Genomic DNA, 24976 nt, shown 5'->3' on the forward strand with positions numbered 1-24976 from the left:
ACAATTTTTAGCTCTGAACCCCTGGTTCTAATGATACTTACCAGTGAATTTACCAGGTTAAATTGTTCCTTGGCAGAAACAATATGGCGTCCTGTTGGATGGCCATTTAGATCCCCTTTGAAAACAAGGAAGTAATGATGGGAACTTCACCAGTAAGTGTCCCAGGTCCCTGGAGTAGAAAATAGTGCGGTTCAGCTGTGGAGGTTCCAACCCTGTAAAAGTAAATGTTAAAAATGGAGGTCAGTTGGGGTGGGTAGCTCCTTTAAAGAAGGGAAGGGTCTGTTGGATAAGAGATGGGTACACCCATAGGCTCCATCGATGGGAACGTAATCGGTTTACTCTGGTGCAAACTGAAAACATGGCCGCTATGTTTCCTGGTTGAAATGTTGATTCTCAGTTAACATCCGAGCAAAACCGTTACAGCCGCAGCCCTCCCTTACCTCAAGGGGGTTCTTAGGAGCTAATCTGGTTTTTGCACACAAACTACAAACATGGCCACGCAGTGACGAATAGCAAGATTACGTAACTTTCTATCTTTGCCTGGTGGCCAAAACTGCTCGCCGATGGGGAACCATCGCGGGTTTATCCTTCAGATGTGCGTCGCCCCAAAGGCGCCCGTCTGACAGGGTTCCCCAAGAGCTTCTTCCCTCTGCACAGAAAGCGTGCTAAGGGTTAATATCTGGGATTGCTTGCTGTGATTAGTCAGCCCCACCCTCTGCAACGTTTATTACTCTCTACTGCAGCTGAACTCATTCAAAATCTCTTCGGTCAACATCTACCTCGCCGACGCCCCAAAGCAGCAGCCAAAGGGTGTCAGCTGTTTGCTGCTGTTCCGGCTTCTCTGTTACAATCTGACACACAACAGCCTTCTCATCCCCCTCAAACCTACGTTTCCACTTACCCTTCCTTATTCATTGTAAGCTCCGTGGGGCAGGGCCCTCTGCCTACTGCAAACAATGTATTTTAATGTTTGTTTAATTGTTTTCATCCTGCAACCCTATTGTACAGCGCTGTGGAAAATGCCCGTGCACTATAAATACATGGGGATAATAATATGGCAGTAGTAAAGAAACAGGAGGTATTAATAAAGTATGATAGATGGTATCTAGTTACAATGCATATGGAGGGGAAGTGAGATGACTGGGAGGATGCTGGCAGGGTAGTGTGCAAATTAACAGGAGGCTTAAGAGACTGCAATCTATAGTTATGTAATAGTCACCGAGACAAACAGGCGACACTAAGATCCTGAATAGCACACACATACACACACACACAGTGTGTATATATAACTCTTACTGCAGCATAATTAATAAACGCCTCTAAAATAACATTTGAAGAAATGATAGGTGTATTACATTGAATTTGTAGCCTGTAGTAAATGGTGTTCTTATACTATTATTCTGCACCGTGGTTGTGTGTACCTCAATTTGTCTTTTCTGGAATAGTAATACACTGAGGGCTGCACTGGAGCAGATGCCCTGTGTTACCTGAATAGCAGCGACTGTGCAGTATAACAGCAGGAGGCTGCTACAAACCTTTCCCTGGCCTTGGAGCCGAGTCATTTTTTCACCTCACTAACCACGACACGTCTGCTAGGAAACCACTGCAAACCTCACATGGGCATCCCCTGCAAGGCAGATGGAAACCTTTTATATAAGCACCTTCAGGGAATAGAAGCAAATGTCTCTCATACTGACCTCTTAACCCTTTCGCTGCTCGAAGCGGCCTTCCCCGGAAATGAGAAGGTTGCAGTGCAATGGAAAAGGATTGTGATTAAAAACAATTTACTGAATTCTCTACAGAAATCAAAAAACAGCCCTGGTTTAAGCTGCTCCCCCAATTACATTTCCTTAGTGTCTAATAAATCAGGGGTGCTCAACTCCTGTCCTCAAGCCCCCCCCTCAACAGGTCAGGTTTTCAGGGTATCCCAGCATAGGTGGCTGTCAAAGACTGAGCCTCTGCTGGAGTCACCTGTGCTGAAGTGTTATACTGAAAACCTGACCTGTTGGGTGCGCTTGAGGACTGGAGTTGAGCACCGTGTAATTATTGTGTCCAGACTCCCAATAGACACGTTTTCTACTTTCTGGCTTTTATTGTTTCAATTAGGTAGATTCACAAAGGTTGTTGTTTATCACAAAGACCGCATTAAGCGATGTTGTGCTGGGTTCACTGCAGTTCTTTATATGAAAAATATATAGTGGGATTTATAACAAATAATAATAACAAAAAAAATATTATATATATATATATATATATATATATATATATATATATATAAATATGCAAATGTAAATACAACTGTATGCTCATCTGCATGTCTTAGGCAGGTCTGCAACCCCGCCTTTCTATATATATATATATATATATATATATATAGATATATATAGATATATATAGATATATATATATATTTATTATTATTTATTTATTTTCATTGACTGAGCGTGTGCTTAAAACAAATGACTAAAGAATATATTTGGCATCTCCTGGGTGCCCTTTCTGTGAGTGTGGTCCCTGGCCAAAGGATGACTTGCTCTTTCATTTTTGTGCACACGTAGAACTTGGAATATAATAATATTTCCTCGCGGTGTATAGTAACGGCATGATAAAATCCGGTTCTTCCACTCTCCTCCGTGTCCCTCTTTTCTGTTCTAGTCTGCGTGGTACACACCAGCCCCACACAGCTGCCTGCAACATCTGTAAATAAAAGATGCAAAGTGCTGCATGGGGAAATCATAAAGTGGATGAAGAGTAACAAAACAACAAAACCCCAAAAGCCACATTTTTTATTTTTTATAGTCTTGCTAATTAGCAACAGTGAGTCCCAAGATGGTGTGTGTACTGTACGTATAGTGTGTGTGTGGCACTAGGGAACACTGAGGAATATGCAGACTAATGTGGGTGTGGGCTTTTTTTTGAAGGGCTGTAGTTAGGACTGTCACGATGAGAGAAGATGTTGAACCCTCTCCTCTGGGAATCCCAGCCACACAAACACACAGAGTGCTCTTACATGACATACAAATAAAGTACTTACTTGCTGCTCCCAGGGCGTGTCTGAGAGTAAAGTGTAGTTATAAAGCAGACAAACATGATAGCCCGTCATTAACCACCCCTGCAATCTTAATTTTACTAATGCCTCAAATATCGGACTACTAGCAGATGTAGGATACTAACCACGAAGTAAAAGCAATTTGTGTTGGTATATGAACACTTTTGTTTCACAAATACATGGTACATTTGGTGGATGAAATAGTTGTATTCTAAGGGTAGATGTTCTGCATAGAGTTTTGGGCATTGAACAAAAAAGGGGGAAATTAAGAGGGTGCTGAATTGTTACAACCGTGTACCTGTTAACCCTCGTAATCCCTATGTCTTAGCTTTGGCAACTTTAAGGGCTGCCAACATCTAAAAAGTATGTCTCGGTTGTTTAACCACATGCGTGCCAACACCATATAACAAAGTATTCTCAGTGATAGCAGGGAACAAAAATTGTATTTTTTTTATTTTTTATGAGGCTATTTGTCAGCGTGGCTTTTGATTGTCGTGACAGGTGGTACACATAATGGTTATAATGTACTGTGGTTTTTAACTTGAGTTATGTAGAGCCCTGAAGTATTTACCAGAGTGTTTCACAGAAAACCTGTAGTACAGGAGTGGGCAACTCCAGTCCTCAAGGGCCACCAACCGTTCAGGTTTTCAGGATATCCCTGCATCCGCACAGGTGGCCGTGTCAAAGACTCAGCAACTGATTGATCCACCTGTGCTGAAGCAGGGATATTTTGAAAACCCGACTGGTTGGTGGCCCTTGAGGACTGGAGTAGCCCACCGCTGATTGTAGTATGACCAATATCTTACTTTACACATTTCCATTTTCAAAAATATTAATAATAATTTTTTTTTCACGTTCTACTTTTGTTTCTTTTATAAAAACGGATTAGTTATACAAAACTACCCATGAAATCCTTTACCTTATTTTGTGTTGGGTTGTAATTTATTTTATGTATACAATACCAATTTAAATTGTATATTACAGGACGATAGATTGTAAGCTCTTCGGAGCAGGGACTCCTTTTCCTAAATGTCACTTTTATGTATGAAGCCCTTCTTCCCATTGTGTTGTTTGTGTTGGTTCTTTATACGATTGTAACATGTATTACTGCTGTGAAGCGCTATATAAATAAAGACATGCATGCATACAAGATATAGCTTTTATTTAAAAGACAGCACACAGTATAATTTTGAGATGCATAGGGATATGTGGAATGAGGTTTTGTTGAGACACACATTGTTGAATTGGTTCTATGACTCTTTAACATGTTGAAAGCCACTGATGTAGGTGACACTTTGATGCAGAATCACATCCCTTGGTGATTAATGGTACATCTGTTTCCATTTCCAGGTGCACCAGAGACTTCCTGCATGGCAGAGCCACAGAATAGTGTTTTGCAGTACATTACCGCCCTCTGATGGTGAGTAGCTGCATGGCAGTTCATTTCAATACTGGTCGGACAGACGGCATTCTAAGTACGTTAATATTTATTTTGAAATGGCACAAACGAGAGAAACACATACATGATCAGAGGATTAAACATGCATGTATGCTTAGGAAAAGGGAACCCCTGCCTCAGAGCTTACAATTTAATAGTATGATGGAAGACCTGAGAGGGGCCACATTGATGGTCATAAGACACAAGCTGCTAAAAATGCCTGAGACGGTCTGGCAGCTTGGCGACATTGGCGACATTGGCGACATTGTATGCACAGCGTAGCTGCCAGAACCATACTAGGAGTTGCATTATGACACTAAACTGATGGTGACGCAGGATTGCTCACACTCTGACAGAACCTCCATGGAGTTGTGTGATGTATGCATTGGGAACGACAATATGCAACCTTTTACTTTAATGTAATTACCTGCACAGTTATAAATTAACCCTATAGTGCAGGGGTGGCCAACTCCAGTCCTCAAGGGCCACCAACAGGTTGGGTTTTCATTGTATCCCTGCTTTAATCAGTGGCTCGGTCATTCTGATTAAGCCACCTGTGCTGAAGCAGGGATATCCTGAAAAACTGGCCAGTTCGTGGCCTTTGTCTCCCCCACCTCTACCCCCACCCCCGTGGAATAGAGGAATTGCAATCCATGGAACTTAATTAGATATGTAGCAACTATTTTAAAACCTATGAAACATATATCTTAATTTCTGAAACGCCGTAGCGGTTGTAAAAATGTTCTTGCTTTGGAGTCCAGGGGTCTTTCTTAATGATACTCCCTGTGTTTTTGTATGTCTATATCCTCTATTGTCACCTAGCAGGGACGGAGGTAAAGCTTGCACTGCCAGCTGGGCCAGTAATTCATGGCAGTGATTTGCTGGCCCACTGACACTGCAGGGGGCAAGTGGGGGCACATGTATGCACTGCACTTGCTAAGGACATTGTTGGAGCTTCCGCATCATTGTCACCCTGTTACTTTCTCCCACTAGACGTGACTGTGGTTTACCAAAACGGGTTACCTGTGATTTCTGTTAGCCTTCCGTCTCGGCAGGAGAGATGCCGCTTCACCCTCAAGCCCATCTCGGACTCCGTGGGGGTGTTCCTGCAGCAGCTACAGGCAGAAGACCGAGGAATAGACAGGGTCGCCATCTACTCGCCAGGTACAGAAGCTTATCAAGGCTGCTGACGCGGACCTGTTTCATAGGTTAAAACCGCTTAGTCTTCCACAAAATGTAAACGTGGTGCGTATGGCATGTCTAGCTGAAAACGTATTTTTCTATTTTTCAGATGGATCTCGTGTAGCGTCTTCGACAGGAATAGAAATCCTTCTCTTAGACGACTTCAAACTGTCCATTAACGATAGCACTTATCATGTGCGACCACCAAAAAGAGGTACCGTTCAAACTGTTAACAGCAATACCTCAGCCCGCCAGCAGTAACTTGCTGTGTATTTGGGAAGCTGCAGAAGTGAGAGACCATTCAGACTGGGAACCGATTCTCTCCTAGATTTCATATTTTGTTACCAAACATCCGTTTGTATAAAAAGTTCACATGCCACGGAATATGTCATAGATACTGGAAGTATGTCATAAATAATTATAGGCACCCAAAGGGTTAATGAATCTGGTGAGCACTTTTTGTGTGATATTGCCATTTATGGCTCAAATAGCCCATTCTTGCACTTTAATTCTTTTGCCCCTCATGCCCAAAGTGACTAAATGGTGCGACGGTGTGTTCAGGCTTAGTATTGTGCAGTAACTTTGTGATCTTATGATCACAGGTAAATCTCCTGCTGTGCATCTGCCTTCCCAGATCATACTGTAAATACCCAGAAAGGCAAAGTACTATTACACGTACTGCTAAGGTTGCCACCTTCTACTGAAGGCTAACCCGTAGATAAATGTAAAAATATATTCTCTTACCGGCATCCTCCTGCATCTCCACCTGCAACTCCCGTGAACGTTACGTCGTGTTGCCATGACAACGGGCCACTACGCGGCGTCAAGTTGTCATGGCAATGTGACGCCACGTAGCGTGCTGTTACCATGGTCAACGGGTGTCGCGTGCCGCTGTGACATCACATAGTGTTTCATTCGTCATTTGACGCCACGCAACCATATTCACGGTAGATGCCGGCGGATTCCGGGAGACGCCGCCACACCCCTCCGCTACACAGAGATTAACAAGGTAAACCCGTAGCCCGGAGATACGTGGCCAAAACCCGGAGTCTCTGGGTCGAACCCGGAGTGGTGGCAACCCTGCATACCGCCACAAAAAACTTTAGTACTAAATACTGATTCAAAACCATTATCTGCTACCAATGAAATGGCATCCACCTCGTTCTGTCTCAAGAACAAATTACAGGCATACCCCGGTTTAAGGACACTCACTTTAAGTACACTCGCGAGTAAGTACATCTCGCTCAATAGGCAAACGGCAGCTCGCGCATGCGCCTCTCAGCACGTCCTGAACAGCAATACCGGCTCCCTACCTGTACCCAAGCTGTGCGCAAGCGGGGAGACTATAGAGCCTGTTACAAATGCCTTATTTACATCAGTTATGCACGTATATGATTACAGTACAGTACATGCATCGATAAGTGGGAAAAAGGTCGTGCTTCACTTTAAGTAGATTTTCGCTTTACATACATGCTCCGGTCCCATTGCGCACGTTAATGCGGGGTATGCCTGTACTAGCAGATGCCACTGGAGTTCAACATCACAGGGAAGGTAAGTCATTGTACAGACTGAACATTTTTGGGTTGTGGATTTAAGAAAGAATGTGCCAAAAAAGTGTGTGTATGTACGTGTATACATACTCATTCCTGTCATATCTTAATTAAAAAGTTAAAGGTGTAAGTTAAAATTTCCAGTTAATGACCAGTTGAGGATCATAAAACAGATTTTTATTTGTGTTAAGAACTTTTAAGCCATGAAGATGCAACGACAATGAATGACCTGAAAACCCTTGTGCAGCAACTGTACAGCACGCTGCGCATTGAGGAGCACCAGCTCAGCAAGGAGAGGGAGCTAGCAGGACGGCTAGAGGACCTTCGGGGACAACTAGAACCCCTTGAAAAGGTAAAAGGGGTTTAAACCCGTGCAGACTTCAACGGCAGAAGGGATTGCAGCACATTTCTTTAATGCTAATGAACCTGATGAGGGCTGTCGGTGAACGTTCTGCATCCAGACTGGTAGCCGCTTGGGGATTGTTGAAGCGAGTTGTGAACATCGTATGTGCCGCCAGCATGTAAAATGCAATCCGGCTAAACCGCATCACAGCCAAGGAGCCGGCAACACACTGCAACGGTCATCGTTCTGACGTAGTAGTAACGTCTCCTTCCTGCTCACGTAAGGAGAACCTGTTACTGTTCAGTGCTTTTTCTTGGGTGACCTGTTAAAGGGGTTTCATCTGGTTCATTGATACTTTTTTTTATAGTTAGACTTGGGCGAGGTTTAATATCCTCTGACTATCCCCTTGTGTGGGATCAGCAACTGCTTGTCCAGACAGTCCCCCGACTCTACCGGATCCCAGCCTTATCAGAGAGCCAATAAGGATCAGGAAAACACTTGATTGAAAGACCCTTCCCCATTCAGAGGCTCCCCAAGAAATGAAACTATCCGTCTGTATGGGATTGCACCTTTAACCGCTGGCTGTGCCTTACTTAACTGATAAAGACCTTCAAACATATTCCTGTCTTGCGAATATATGTTTTAGGGTGTTGCATGTATTACATGAAGACATTGCTCGATGTGATGTCCTCTATATATGTGCTTGTGGAGCAGGGATTTTCTACTTGTGTTTACGCTCCTATTTATTGCTTTTACCCCGGACAGTAGAAATAGACACGTACTCCTACAATGTAAAGCATAGATGGCTGGATCTAAGCAGGAGTCTTAACTGTGTTCTGCAAGATTTTATTCCCTGCTCTGCCTATAACATCTGATAGTTAAGGAGCTCAGAGCACCAGCATTGTCCTAAAGCATGGGTGGGCAACTCCAGTCCTCATGGGCCACCAACAGGTCAGGTTTTCAGGATATCCGTGCTTCAGCAAAGGTGGCTCAGTCAGAATGACTGAGCCACTGAATGAAGCAGGGATAGAATGAAAACCTGACCTGTTGGTGGCCCTTGAGGACACATACGGCCGACTTGTACTTGTACGGGGCTTTCTCTGAAACTCTTACCTGATCCAGCACGGCATCTCCTCAGACGATGCGGCGTTGTGACATCACGGCGGCCTGCTGCATCACGTTGTCATGGCAGAGCGGCGCCATGATAACTGTACGCTGCAGGGGCCTCTGTAAGCGCGGGGCTCGGAGCACTGGCACAGATAGCACTGCCGTCAAAGCGGCACTGCATGCATACACAAACTGTCTTCTTTCCCAGGTGCGGCTGGAGATTGGCAGGCGAGCAGAGAAGCGTACCACATGGGTATTGTGGGGTGGGCTGGCGTACATGTCCACGCAGTTTGGGATCCTCGCCCGTCTGACATGGTGGGAATACTCCTGGGATATCATGGAGCCTGTAACCTATTTTATCACATATGGCAGCGCCATGGCAATGTACGCCTACTTTGTACTAACACGTCAGGTAAGACACTGACCACACAGAACCGTTTGTTCTCTTCAGATCACTCGTACTGTTCACATTGTGATGTGTAACTCTGCTTTTGCAGGAACTGTGTTGGCTGAACTATTTATTTATAAAATGTTTTACCAGGAAGTAATACATGAGTTACCTCTCGTTTTCAAGTATGTCCTGGGCACAAAGTTAAAATGACAAATACATGGTTACAAATACAGTTACATAAATGAACAGGGTATACATTATATACAAGACATTGCATGCACAGTAAGAGATAATATATATTATAGGCGTATGTAACAGTTACAGACCAGATTAAAATGTGAGACAGCTTTAGATTTGAAAGAACTTAGACTGGTGGTGGCTGTGAGAGTCTCCGGTAAATTGTTCCAGTTTTGGGGTGCACGGTAAGAGAAGGAGGAGCGGCCGGATACTTTGTTGAACCTTGGGACCATGAACAGTCTTTTGGAGTCAGATCTCAGATAAGTGCTGCATGTGGTAGGGGTGAGGAGCTTGTTCAGATAGACGGGTAGCTTGCCCAGAAAGTATTTAAAGGCAAGACAGGAAAGGTGAACTTTGCGCCTAGACTCACGTGATGGCCAATTTAGTTCTTTGTTAAGTACACCTAGTTTGCCATAGGTTTTGGATGTAATAGTATCAATGTGCATCCTGAATATTAAGTGGGAGTATATGATATTTAAAACTAGTAACAGGAGTTAGGATGATGTTAGCGTTGCTTGGTTAATAGCGTTGCTATTAATGCTTGGTTATAAATCTGCAAACCATGTAGCACTGCGCAATGATTAACTTCTTTTTTTTACACAGGATTGAATCAGGGTGTCTCCGGAGTTCAACCCCATTAATTTAAGCTCCCTGGACACCCAGCGTCTAGAGTTGCTTGCCTCCATAGAGGGTGCCAGTATATATGTGGAGTTTAAATGTCCAGGTCACGCGGGCCAATAGGAAGCCCAAGGGATAATGTCATGGCTTCCTATTGGCCAGCGGAACATTTACACCGCAATCTTGGAGAGATTTGGGGTTTTGACTCGGGGGTTCTTTATATCACCGTTAGGACTGCAGAAGATTACCCAAGATGCAAAGTTCTGTGTGGAAGATCATGTGACCAGGCAGGCACTAGATACAATTGGTGCACTGCTAGAGAGGGCAAAAGGGGTGTGCCAGAGCCTCAGAAGAGGAAGGGGATGTGACTTTGTAAATGGTTGCTATACGATATGAGATGAATAAGTGCTGGGCTGGAAGAGGGAATCTTTCCGAAGAGACAACAGCGCCTTGCACTGGAGCCATTCCGCCTCAAACAATAGATGAATGTTTTAATTATCGTTATACGTGTCGGTCAATGCTGGACTTTGGGGAGGTTTTAACTAAACTTAATACTTGAAGATCTACAAATATATTCCATTTGGTGTAGGGTGTACTTGCTGTAAATAGCATTTCTTTTCCCCACGATAGACCATTAACCCTTTACAGACATGTTAGCTAATATCAATGCATTATTTCGACTCCCACCACCTGTAGGAAAATCAATCGTATGTATGTATGTATGTATATGTGTATATATGTATGTATGTGTATGTGTGTATATATATATGTATGTATATGTATCTATGTATATGTATATATGTATATGCAGTGGTTGACAAATCACCAAAAAATCTACTCGCGACCTAGTATCAAACGTGTGCTGCTTGGGCCAATATTTACTCGCCCGGGGGTTAAATCCACTCGCCCGGGGCGAGCAAATGTATAGGTTTGTCGAACACTGTGTATATGTATATATGTATATGTATATATGTATATGTATGTATATGTATATGTATGTATATGTATATGTATATGTCTTCTTTTATTTATTTATTTTCACTGAAAAATACAAGCAACATGTATTGTGTTGCTTGAATTTAACATATCCGGAAAGCACTTTGGCCCAAGAGGCACCTTTTTTATAAATGCATAAATAAACCAATTTATTTTTAGTCAACGGTTTTCTCAATCGCACTTGTCACAATGTCAGTCAACCTAGTATGGCGATTGTATATACAGTATTGTTCTCAATAAATAAATATATATATATTGCTATTAATAGTAGTATGACATGCCGCATATCTACTGTTGCAAAATACCAATCTCTCTTTAAAACTCTTTTAGATTTTTTTTTTTACTTCAGTCCGTACAGTTAAATTGTTAAATACAAAAAATATTTGTATCCATTACTTTAAAAATATATATATTTTAAAGTATCAGTGATTTTAAAAATAAATAAACCAATCAACTGCCCCGTCTCTGTTCTCTTACCGCGTATAATTTGGTGAACTACATTAGTTCTAATGTAAATGTAGTGGCAACATTCATTGTTTCAAACCTTGTCGCTGCGGTTTTAGCAATGTCCCACTGCAAGGCTCGCACATCTCACTGATTTAGGAAGGCCTTAGATAACTCTCGCTGTTTTTGGTTTTGTTTCTTTTGGTTGATATAACTTATTGTATCTTTGCAGGAATATATCTATCCAGATGCCAGAGACAGACAGTACTTAAATTTCTTCCATAAAGGAGCCAAAAAGACAAGCTTTGACTTAGAAGAATACAACCAACTCAAGAATGCTATTGCTCAGGTATTAAGCTACACAATAAACTCAACCGGTCAGAATCCTGGAAGACCAGAGTGAAGCATTAGTTGTTATCGGGTCAGTAATGCATGGGAATAGTGTGGTACAGACTCTTTGCCTTTACGGAGATAATAGGTTAACTATAGGTTGATTCCTAAAGAGCTGCCTGGCATTCAGTTTAAGGGACTTGGCTACCCAATGGTAGTGGGAACCACCAGTCTCCTGGTTGAAACTCCAAGGCAAAGCTGCAAACTAACTTTTCTGTACAAAGTGTGATGTTACAAGGGGAAGGCATTGACGATTCAATGAAATGTGGCTCAAAGTCCAATTCTCAAAGTGTGACTTAAACAAAAACATTTTCTTTTGTTCTAGGCTGAACTGGACCTTAAGAGACTGCGTGATCCACTGCAGGTGCACCTCCCGATCCAGCAAATTGATGCTAAAGATTGATTACCCTATAATTCTGAATCCCCAGCAGAACCTGTGGATAACTCTTGCCTTTGAATTTTAAAAGCATTACAGGTGGTAGCTGGGACGTGGTATTGGGATGGGTGATTTTTTTTTTTTTTTTTACCTTTTAACTAATGTAAAAGAAGAGGATTATCATGGAATCTAATCAGAGCATGGGGCCTGACATTGTTAAAAGCCTCTCTGAAAAGGGCTTGGGAAAAATTGTCTTATTCAAACCATATCTATCTTTTTATTTGTCTGTGGATGAAAATGCATTACAAAATATATGGTTGAGGGTTTCGAACCAATTACAATGTTTATTTTTTTGTTTGTTTTTCTTCTTTAAGTCTTTTATTTCATATTTTTATGGCAAGTTAAGAACGTGGCCGAGTGCCTACAAAACACACAGGAATTGTGGTCTACCGCGCCAATGGGGACACATCAATAATAAAGCGCACAATTCACGCCATTGGAAGAGCGTTGGACCAGAAGCAACCTCGGCAAAACTTGTTGCCGTGACCTTGAGGCACTGTTATCCCTTCCTGGTCTCTGATCAACTCCAAGTTCATGTTTTCCATCGTTAGATGCAACACAGTTCAATTTTAATCCAAGTCTCAACACAGCAAAAATGTTATGCTATGCATTTTAAGAAACCGCACGTGATTTTCTCAATCACTTCCTAATTGTCCCTAACCCTCCCTCCCACTGCCCTGGGTATATATTCCAGGGTCTCAATGCATGATAGGTTTTATGTATGTTGTTTTTGGGAGGGAGCTCTTCCCCTAGTAGATGGCTCATCTGATTAGTGAATCAAGGTTTAAAGACACTATCTTAGCCAGGCCATTAGTTGCATGGATATGTGACTACATAATTTTAAAGCGATGACCATTAACTGTCTTTATGAAGATGTAGATCTTTTGGCTGGTCCCTCCTGGGTCAAAGTACTACGTACGTCCAGCTTTGTCTATGTTCTGGTTAACTACATCTCCAAAAGATTGGAGAGTGTCAAGAATTGTGATATCTTACCTCTTTGTTCCAAAGATTTCAGGGGGAATTTTTTCTTTTGGAATAAGCTGCTCTTCCACTGACTTTCAATATCAAAATGGTGCAGTCTCTCTCTCTCTCCAACTGAAATACTGCTGGAACTTTAGGGGTTGGCATGAAGGATACCGAGGGAGGTCGGGGCTAAAAGTTAACTTTGCAAAGACACTTTTTTTTTTTTAAGCACTCCCCACTGTGAAAGGCTCCTACTTTAGGAATAGAATTGCAGGACTAAAGAAGTGAAGCCAGATGACCGGTGCCTTGCAAATATGGAAACGGATAGCTGAGAGTCTGTGTTTCTCTTTGTGCTAATTGCATACCTGTCAGTCAAGCAACTGAAGACTCCACACCAGCCTACAGAGGCCACCAATTTGGAACACAGCCTGCACGTTTTGCCAAGACCAGTAGTCAGAATAACCGTGTAATCTGCGTGTCTCCTCGCTGGTGGAATTAATGTTTTCTCCAACATTTGCTTGTTTCTCTCCCTTCTTCGTTTGCCTTCTGTTCTACTCAAAGATGCAGACCCGCACAGGACCAAGTTGAACTAATGACAGTGATATATTTCATAGGTTAAACCTGGGTGACATATCATGGCGATGTTTGTAATTATGACCTTGTGTTCAGACGCAGGGGGGGGGGGGGAGAGTGAATGCACCAGGGTGATCTGATGTGGAGCGAGCAAGACTGACAATCAACCCCATTCCGGGTCTTCAATGTAAATGAAAACAAAAGAAACTTTGCAGACATCAACAAAACTATACCAAGTATTGTAAATCATTTGCCTGGAAGGGGAACTTCGTTTACAAACAACATTGTGTTAACATCTTAACAATGTTCATTTAGCCCTTTAGGCATGTCTCTGTGCTTGGTTCACACTGGTTCTGGGAGGGACTGCTGTTTAAACACTAACACAATCTGTGCATTTCTTTTAACATTTGCACCCCTTTGTGGCGGAAGGAGCTGGCAACGTATGCGTGGTCACTGTCCCTCCAGCAACAAAGGTGTTAATCCTGCTTGTACAAAAGGGTTTCGAAGAAGGACAGTGAAAACAAACACAGTACTTTTCTCAATGGTCGGTGTGTGTTCGCGGGGAGGTACGGAGCATGGAGGAATGTCCAATCAATGAGCAAAATATTAAAGATGTGTAAAATCCTGCATCATTTATGAAATATGTATAAAAGAAAAAATGTAATTCTGCAACAATAAACACTTACTCAGTTTTTGAAGTAAAGCCCTGGGCATTATGTTTGTGTCCCTATATTCATCATAACTTGTTTTTTAATTCCAGTAATTGCATGTCCACTTGATTGTGCATTGTGTGCTGCCTCAGAAAACCTTTTCTTCACATCAGCGCATCACCCCTAACGCATCTCACCTTCCATTCCCTCTTTGTGTTGACATAGTTGGTGTAGTTGCCATGGAAGAGGAGGAGGTCCTGTAGAAGTGCAGGTTCAATGTAGATTGTGATGCATTTTTTCTTTAAAAAAACCCATGGGGATGTATACTGGATTCGGAATGGGAAGGGAGGAGGATGAAAATCAAAACCTGGGGAAATAATGTGCATAATGGCCCTTAAATGCTGAATTGTCGACGGGTGTAGGATGAAATGCGACAAAATGCCCTCACCCCCAATAAGTAAGATTCTGTTTCCGCTGTTCACAGCTTCATACCAAGGATAGTGGAAGAGGGAGGAAAGGAACGTGGGAACAAATGAGTAATCTGTGGTTGTCAGTCACTTAAATCCTATTATAGTATCTACAGGTATATAATCACAGAGTAAATAATATTACAGTAGTTGTATAGGGTTTATATTTCAAGCCTGTCGGTAACACACACCAGGTTGTCCAAATACGTTCGAACCTTCCCAGTGTCATTAAGATGTGGTCCGCTTTTCCATACATATCACTTGCCAATTATCATTTTTTTTTAATTTGGTTCCAGGTTGGGGGTTATGAGATTTCTATTGACTTGCTATCATGCATTTAATCGCTATCAATATATGTGACACGGTTCTGCGAGTATCTGTCGGGGACAGGCAAGTGCAACAGTATTGAACACAGATTCTGCAGGATATGTTCTATTAATCTACTTGGTATATGGAAGATTTGATTCCAGTTGTCATTTTAGGGCATGGCCCCAAACATAATATCGTGGTCACCTGACCGCAATCCCTCCAGCACAGAGCAGGATGGATATATTTTAGTAATTTGGCTGGTGTTAAGTACCACCTATACAATGTTTTACAAGCATTTTCCTTTGTAGTAATACAAAATGACGAGGGAGCTAATGCCTCCCATATGTCCAAGCAGTCCTCGAATGTTAAAACATTCTCTTGTTCTAGTTCCCATTGTACCATATAATTATCCTTTTATCATGTCTTGGGGGAGATCTATATCCTGTTGAGGTTACATTGGTAACCTCTGATGCTGAACAGTGGTTCGTAAGATGTGGTAAGTCTGACTGTTGACCCATCCAAGACCAAATGTCTCAAATGAAGATGCCTCTAGAATTCAGAATTGGGTATTTTTAGCTCATCTTTAAGAGTATGAAAGGGTATAATTGTTTTGTGTTATCCCTCATTTGGGATATACCAGCAGTCCTCCAGCATCTAAATCCCTCTTACTGCATGTCAGGGAGAAAACATAGATTTTTAAAATAAAAAATGCAGTCATTTGGGATGGGAAATTAGGTGGTGTGTATGCTGATCTATTACTGTCCCACATAGAACAGGTTCACAACATTTTATTATTGATTATATGTCTCCACTTCTTAGGCCACCAAAGGATATCCTGTATCCTTTTTGTATGTCGTTTCTGTGCGTCTTTTAGATCTACCCGGCTTGTAGTCTTGGGATCTAAGTGCCAGTAAATCAGCTGACCCAAATGGGTTGCCTTTTAGAATCTAATAGCAACAGTGAGGCTCCCACCCTGTTTGGGGCCTTGCTGACGGTCTGTCCCGTGGCTTCTTAGGATTCCAAATGAATTGCGTAAATGTTTTCTGTATTTTGACAAGTTTAGGTCTGGGTATCTTAGTAGGGAGAGTGTGAAAATTATATACTGTACTAATGTTGAAAACCCGTTAATTTTAACATCTATTCTTCCTCTTCACAAAATATTAAAATCTTTCCGATCAGCTAAGCGGGTTTGTAATCTTAGAGCCAGTAAAATTAGCTTGGTATAACACATCATCGAAGGAGGTGATCTGAACCCCAAGATATTTAATGGATGATACATACCCCTTTAAGCCAACATTTGTTTGCGAAGGCTTCACTGTATGTTGGGGTGTATTGAGATTAAATGCCTCCGATTTTGTATCATTATTTTTAAAGTTTGAAAGTCTCCCTGGAATAAATTGGGAAGAGAGGAGACTGGCTTGGTTAGTGAAAAGCACTATATTGTCTGCATGTCATTCAGAGTTTCCAGTCGGCAAACCCAAAACATCTGGATTCGCTCTAATGTGGCAAAGCCTCTATCGTTAAAGCAAACATTTATGGTGACGTGTGTGTGTGTGTGTGTGTGTGTGTGTGTGTGTGTGTGTGTGTGTGTGTGTGTGCCATTAGTAATTTGTGCTCGTTCTGAGCAATATACGCCTACTTTAAATATTGCAGATAGGTGTGAATATAGAGTTTTTTAATCCCTGTCATGAATTCATCACCAACACGAAAGGCTGGCAAAGTCTCAAGCATAAATGGTCAATAAATGCCTTCTCAGTGTCGAGGTTCAGTATGACCACAGGTGTTTTGGTAACATTAGCATGGGAAATAATCTTAATCGGCCACCTAATATTGCCCAATGCCTACCCGGAAGAAATCCTTCCTGATCAAAGTGCCTTAAGCACGGCAGATATTCTGCAAGTCTGTTAGCCAGTATCTTTTGTGTATAGTTTTATATCTGTATTTAGCAGAGATAGTAGATGATGGCTTGTACCATTTTAGTTTCATCTCTTCCCTATTTCTCTATTGTGTATTGCCACAATATTTTCTCTAGTCCATTGAATGTGGCCATTTAACCCTTCTGTAAATATATTAACTGATGCGAGTACCGATTTTTGCCAGATTTATTTATTTTAATGTGAAATTGAAAAGTACATACTCGCCTTATAATTGGGCCCTCCCACATTGCAAGCCAATTAGCCTGTCGGACGTATGAGCCAGGTGGGTACAATAGAGGAAGTGCCACTTTGGGAACCCAAGGCAGCCATGTTGCTTGGGCAAGAAGGTGACACAGACTGTGTGTATATGTATGTATGTATGTATATATATATTTACTGTTTTCTTTCCAGCTGCTGCTGAAATTAGGGGGTCGCCCTATAATAGAGAAAATACCGTAGTTAAAATCAAAACTTTGTTTATATATACAGTATATATAATCGGCCCTAGGGATTTTGTATTTTTAAGGGATTTAATCCTTTGTTATATGTCCCTCTAGCTTTTCTTAATTCTAGTCAAGGCCGCCGCCTTTAAATATTCAATTATTTCAGACTTACTCTGAAAGTCAGGCTTACACCCCCCTGAGATATAGAATTTGTTATAATATTCTTGAAAGTATCATATCTTTTGGATCGGACACCAACCTTCTGTCTTGCTCCTAAAGCAACTATTTTTGAGTAGGTTTTGGTCTTATGTAATTCGTTCACTAAAAGTGACTCGAGTAATATTTTTGTTTTGTACTTTAAGACTCTCAATTTAATATCGCAGCATGAGATTTAAGACAAATTCACTTTTTTCCAGCAGTTTTGTAGACTGTTTTTTTTTTTGTGTTGAATTTCCCGTTTTGTGAATCTTTTTATTTTCATTGCTTATTTGTCGTTTTCTCTTATTATATGAGGCTATACCAATAAAAAAAAAAACTTGCATCATGGCTTTATGTGTTTCACATGTAGAACACAGGATATCCAGTTTAACTTTAAAATATGCTGTGTGTTTTTGTGAATTTGTAATCTTGTTGCTGCATCGCACAGTAAAGCTTAGTTTAACGGTCTGGTTATAGCCCAGTTTATCGGAGGTTATTAGTAACGGCTCATGATCAGGTTATACTCTGATAGACCGCCTGAGTTATTAGATTGGATAAGGAGTTATCTATCGGAAAATATAGTCTAAACGCACATATAAATTATGGACCTGCGAGGGAAAAATGAATAATCCCTGCCTAAGGGGGTGGGTGGTTGGTGTATCGCCAAAGGTCTGAGATTCTATGTAGCTCACAAATGCTCAAGACGTTTAGAATTAATCTGGTCTCTGCTACTTGGATGGATTCCAGTTGAGTGGGATCTACTGAATGTGAAGTCGGAGATTGTATTAAAGCTGCAGTTCAGTCTTTTTTTTTTATTTTTTTTTTTTTTTGCTTCAATAGTTTCATGTGGGCAATCTCTAATTACCTAAAGAACTGCATAGCTGCCGGTCAATTCGTTCTCCGTCTATTGATCGGCAAAGTTTGGCGACATCTTTAAATATGGGGAATGTAAATCGTTGCTATAGGAACAAGCATGCTTGTTAAAATAGAATACAAGAAAATTGGTCTTTCAAAGTTGTTTTTTTAAAAACAGAAAATGCTAAAAGTATTTTTTCTTACTACAGAACTGATTTATTAAAAAAAACACATCCAGGATATTGCATGAACTGCAGCTTTAAAGGCTCCTCACAAAATTAGGGCTCCTTTAGTGAGCTATACTAATAGCTGCAAGTACTGGTCCAAAATTGAGCATGACTAGTAATATATATATCGTGCCACAGTATGAAATACCAAGTTAACTGTTCTCCGGGGGTTAGCATGGAACAAGTTTCCAAGATGTACAAGTAGTAATATAACCTCAAAAACAACGTTAACTGCATAGTGGAAAACAAGATTTCTGGTCTTCCCGTATGTTCTCATCTCTGACCCAACATCAGGAAACTGTTTAAATGAAAGCCCCGATCTCCCTCTATCTAAAGCATTGGGGGTGAGCTATATCCTCTTAGAGTGCCCTTCTGTTGGTTTATCAATAGAAAGAGAACTCTCTTTTTGCCAAGTGGAAGCAATCTGGCTAATGGAAGCCAAGATGAAGGATTTGCTCCTACCCCCATTCGTTTCAACGCATAGCCATTTGATGGAATCATTAATTATATCAACCAACTCGGTGTACAACAATTGGGTAAAAAGGGATGGTCCGTTACAAGTGGGGAAAAAAAACTGAAGTGAGAGAAAGAAGGGAAGAACAGCCCCAATCCCAGACCTCATTAGTCACGATTTCCTGAAGTAAGTCTATTCATATCAGACCCTGCAGGCATTTCAGTATTCCAGGTTGTGGGCATATGAATCAGCTCTGTCCCGATCATTGACACACTGGAAGGTATACCCCTGCTGGCGGATCAGCCGCTAGTCCATCTGGGGGCCATTAGCAAATCCGGCCTGCTTCATCATGAATCTCGCGGGGTTGTGTGTCTAGATAAGACTGCAGTCCTCAACTCGGGGTCACCAGGATATCGATCAACATGACAACACATAATCCGGTCAGGACCTTCAGGGATCCACACTAAAGGAGAAAGGAGGCTATAATCTGCTGTGCTCCAGAGATTGTATCAGGGTTACTCCTTGCTCTGCGTCATCCACGGCGGTCTGTCTCTTATGCGAGCCTAGCTGGTCTTGCTACGTCAATCCCTCTGACACGGAACTTACCTTGGTGCCTTATATCAGGCTTATCAGGTGGAAATGGGAAGTCTCATGTTTACTTGATCCCCTTTTTCTAGGAGAACTTGATTGACTTGAGATTGTGCCTCTTAGCCAGTGTGGATGTGGGCAGATCTCTGATAGTTGTTGGCCCTCATGCAGTGTGGAGTATCAGTACCACCATGTGGGGATAATGTAAGTGCTAGATGTGTATGTAGGTCTTGGGGCTAGTGATATGTGGACCCTGTCGATCAGATGTTCTGGGCTAGTATTTGGATACAGCTTTTGCAATGTGGTTGTCATATATGGTTCTAGTTGGTCTGGTTTGCTAGATGCAGGGATGTCTTAACCTGATATTTAGCCAGGAATGTTTTTCTGCATCTTCGAGCCTGTCCTGCAGCATAGACGCCTGTATTCTTAAACTCTGCTGTTCTGTGTCTGCCTCGTGCTGGTATTGTATTATCTCCTCCACTATTCGTTCACTAGCTTCAGTTCTCTCACCCAGCTCTCTTAGGCCTTGTTTCAGATCTGAAAAATGTAGATACATCCTGTGAAGGAGTCGTCTTGGGTCTTCATCTCATGCTCACACTTTCATATAGGTGTTGAGGCAGGCTTCACCTCCTACCATACATTTTGGGTAGCTTACGGAGGCATTAAGGGGGCCGAGTCGCGGAGCTCTGTTAAAGTGGCTATCTTGATCCATGCCACACGTGCTCCCCCTGATTGTGAAAGCTTTTGATCGACCACGATAAGTTTAATTGATTTAAATTATAGTGTACAGTGATTTAAAAACCTCACAGATCTTGGTCATGTGAAAACTTGATGAAAGCTCTTTGCGCTAGTTTCATGTGTTGAGAACAATTATGGTCCAATAAATGAAGCACAGCAAATGAACATAATTGGTGAGATTTTGTCTGCATTTTAGGAATATGTGCTGTAGTAGTCTTTATGTTCGGCCTAATATTGCACAAGTAATGGTATAGTGATTTAGAAGTATTTGTACACTGGCGACACACTTTATTCGAGCTCGGCTAGTCCCACGAATTCGGGTATACCCGGGTGTATTGAGGTTTGTGACTGTTTTCTGCCCGAGTGCATTGAGTTATTTTCCAGGCAGGGATTGAAGCATTTTATTCCCGCTGGCTGCAATACTGCACAGTATATATATATATACTGCATTACAATTCATGAATTTATGCCATCTGGTAGACACGCGAAGCATTGCAGCCTATTAAATCCTAATCATTATCATTTAACAGATCAGCCGCCCGTCAGCCAGGCATGAACCCAGGCTGGGAAGGCAAATGCAACGGGGCTTGTCAGAGGTGAGGAGCGGCGCATTCCAGGTATCTGCCAGGTACATACTGGGTATTTGCTCGAATAAAGTGTGTCGCAGCAGTAGGTCTATGGTGTCCATGTAAAAATAAGAGGGTCTAGTTCAATATACTGGGAAGTTGCCGTCCCTCTGCTAGATTTTTGTTGTATTCATTAGAATGGAGCTGAACTATTGTCCAGCAGAAGATGACTTCAAATCATATTGAATGAGGGCTATAGATTCTGACCATAGCTTGTTCAAATGCATTAGATGATGTTGGCTAACCTGGAAGACGGCACATTGACAAATGTATGGAAGTATTTTTTACACTGAATAAAATATGAACAAAAAGCTTTTACGTTTGCACTGGGATAGTTGAGCATTAATGTTTAATATCGCTGAACTCCAATGATTATCCTCTGCAGGTTTGTATCAAATCGGGAAAGATGAGATGGTGAATTTAAATCTCTTCTGCTTTCCTTAATAATCTAGATCGTGCAATATACTGGAGCTGCACTAAAGGGAAAGCACTTGTCTATACAACACCGTATTCACCATGTTTTACATTGGTTTATACAGTAATTTAACATGTTAAATGGAGGCCCGGATTTCTAACTTTGAATAGCACAACAATAACTATCACATAATATACAATGCATATTGCTTTTATTGGAACATGCATGAGGACAAAACCCAGACACAAACTACAAACTAAATGATCAGAGAAGTAAGGTACTGTAGGAGTGATGTAATATCCATGTGCTGTACCAAAATGGCAGTATAAACTTGCACTTTCCCACTGGGATGAGCCTAATCTTCACTAGTATGTTCTGGCCGGTAGGGACAATGACACTTTATTGGACTTTCTATACAAAAGTTAGCAACATCCAGCAATACATTAAACTTTTTGTTTTTTAAAGTTCAATATATTATGTATATGAAGACACTCCCCTGTACATTATTACTTTACATCCTACGCAAGCAGCAGATCTGCATCATTGTCATTGATCTAGCGAAATTAATATGAGCAATGGAAAGTACTTTGTGCTTTGAGTATGCAACTTGTAATATTCTTGGATTCCACCTATTCTATGATTATTCCAATAAAATGTAATTTGTCAATGCCATTTCCTGCCAGTACAGCTAGATACCAGTCTGGCTTCTAGATGGAAGTGAGAAAACATTTAGGATCAACCAAAAATGTCCAGCTCTCTCCCTATTCTGTCGATTTGTTTATATCCTACTATTGTAGGAGATGGAAGATCTCTTTCAAGCATTTACTGTTGTCCAGAAAAGGGCTATTCTGATGTGACAAAGGAGATTTGCTTAAAGTTAGCTGGAGCTATAAAAGACCCCAAAAAGGCTAGATACCCATCTCCAGTTCTAGGTTTGCACCTGCACTGTTTAGAAGACATAGGTCCTTTCCTAGATACTATTTTGGAGTCATAACTAGAGAGAGGCAACATTTTCACCGGAATTCAAATCTGCTATGGATTTTCCAGGTCCTTTCATCTGGGGATCAGTCTCTAAAAGGTAGCTTTCCCCCCCCCCCCCCCCCCCCGATCACCAAAAGTCCACCTGACTGATTACAGCGGTTAAGAAGCTGTAATCTGTGGATGGGGTAGAGGGGCGTCCATTTTACGTGTGTGCATGTGCAAGCTCTCAAACTTCCCCTATGCTCAAAAAGCACTCCTAAGGTACCTGGGAGATATGCAAAGTATATTTAAATGTTTATCCGCACTTACTAAAAGGATGTCCATAAGAACTATATTGAGTTGACAAGTCTAAGGTTACTTATGAGGTACTGGTGTCAGGTTGAACAGGATTAGAACCCACAACCTTTGTTTTTCAGGAAAGCAGCTTTAGCGATGTGAGCTAAGCCAGCTGTTATGTAGCACCACTGTCACAGCATACTTTTGAGCTGTACTGGTCACACCTGTATCTAATTCAGCTATTGGCATATCTCCCAGGTATCTCAGGTGTGCTCCTTTTTTGTGCACTAGGAACATTGAACTGGTCTGCTTCTAAAGGAAGTCAGGGGGATACAGGTGTGAGCAGTAGAGCTCAGAAGTATGCAGTGACAGTCATGCCACCCATCAGCTGATTTAGCACACACTGTTGGAGATTTTATTTATTTTAATTCTAAAAAATATACATGTGGGTCTGTATGTTTTACGATGAGAACAATAAAATACATTAAAAATGAGGCGTATGTTTTATATGTTAACCCCAAAAAGTTCAAATATCTTCTATGTCCCTTTATTATAGTATATATTGGGACTCTTTCTTCCCCCAAGTATATACAATTTAACCTATTCCCGGCTAGCACCACCCTTCCATCTGGGTCTAAACATATCTCACACGTTCTCCCTATGCAGCGTAGTGCAGAGGCTGCACTGTACCCCTAGTGGGTCTTATTCTTCACAATGTTCCAGTGCTGTAAAGTGTCGCTACATGGTAAATATGCCCAATGATGCATTGTGTGTTTTCTAAAGACCAATCAAGATTAATTATTGGAAACTACTCCTGCATTACAGGAGGAGGCGAATTGTCGCTGCTCAGCTCATTCTCTGATCTTGGAATATATTTTGGCCCTTTTTAGAATTGTCAGAAAACTATAAGCTTTTAGTAAAGTGTGTTGTCACTTAATAAGCCAAACATTCTTACAGGATCAGTTGATTGATTTGTCTTCATGCTCATCTGCATGTCATTACCCAGAATCCCTTGTTGCAGTGGAAGCACTGTGCCAGGAGATAATGGTGAAAGGCAGGTTTGCAGACCTGTCTGAGACGTGAATGTGCTCACAATGTGGTATTTTTATTTACTCTCTAATGAAATACTTAGTCTTACTCCACTGCTACAATTACAAAGCATTGGACTAATGCGGCACAGCTGGTGAGACCCATGAGTTAATAGCAATAAATAAGCACTCTGGGGTTCACAGGCCCTCCAGCACTTTGTAATCTCGCCTCCACAACTCTTCATTGTTGTAGGCCAAAGGTTTCCAACGGCAGCCCTCAAGGACCACTAACAGTGCAGGTTTTAAGGATATCCTCTAATTAGCACTGGTGGCCCAATCATTTTGACTGAACCAACCGTGCTCAAGCAGGGGTATCCTTAAAACCAGGACTATTGGTGGTCCTTGAGGACAAGTTGAAAACCTCTGATCAAGGCCAATTGTTCTCTCTCTTCAACTGCAATGCTTATTCTCTCCTCATGATTCATTGGCATACATCCAAGAGTTCTCAAGGAGTTAAGTTCAGTAATAGCTAAACCATTACATTTAGTATTCAAGGACTCCATTTCCATCTCCATTTCCACCGGCTCAGTACCACAAGATTGGTGTAAAGCAGTTGTGGTGCCTATATTTAAAAAGGGAGCTAGATCACAACCGGGAAATTACAGACCTGTAAGCCTGACTTCAATAGTGGGGAAACTTCTTGAAGGTTTAATAGAGGATAATATTCAGGAATATCTCATAGAAAACAAAATTATTAGTAATAGCATGATTTATGAAGGATAGATCATGCCAAACTAACCTTATTTGTGTCTTTGAGGAGGTAAGTTGGAATTTAGACCAGGGTAATGCAGTTGATGTGGTCTACTTAGTTTTTGCAAAAGCTTTTGATACGGTTCCACATGAGGTTGGTGTACAAAATAAAGCAAATTTGACTCAGTAAAAATATATGCACCTGGATTGAAAACTGGTTGAAGGATAAGCGACAGAGCGTTGTCATAAATGGAACTTTTTCAGGTTGGGCTAAGGTCATGAGTGGAGTACATCAGGGATCGGTACTGGGACCCCTGCTTTTTAACTTGTTTATTAAT

At 41.5% G+C, this 24976-nt stretch overlaps 1 protein-coding gene across 1 annotated transcript in view; it reads left to right on the forward strand.

Moving 5' to 3' along the window:
* Positions 1–14421, forward strand: part of MCU (mitochondrial calcium uniporter) — a 125331-nt gene extending 110910 nt beyond the window's left edge. Inside the window, exons 2-8 of the mRNA XM_075610787.1 lie at positions 4400–4469; positions 5481–5651; positions 5779–5883; positions 7411–7571; positions 8878–9081; positions 11588–11704; positions 12071–14421. Coding sequence (XP_075466902.1) covers positions 4400–4469; positions 5481–5651; positions 5779–5883; positions 7411–7571; positions 8878–9081; positions 11588–11704; positions 12071–12148 — 906 coding nt within the window. The 3' untranslated portion in view covers positions 12149–14421. The remainder of the gene's footprint in view (positions 1–4399; positions 4470–5480; positions 5652–5778; positions 5884–7410; positions 7572–8877; positions 9082–11587; positions 11705–12070) is intronic.
* The last annotated feature ends 10555 nt before the right edge of the window (positions 14422–24976 follow it).

This window comes from Ascaphus truei, chromosome 8 (assembly GCF_040206685.1).
Source record: "Ascaphus truei isolate aAscTru1 chromosome 8, aAscTru1.hap1, whole genome shotgun sequence".
Classification (NCBI taxonomy): Eukaryota; Metazoa; Chordata; class Amphibia; order Anura; family Ascaphidae; genus Ascaphus; species Ascaphus truei.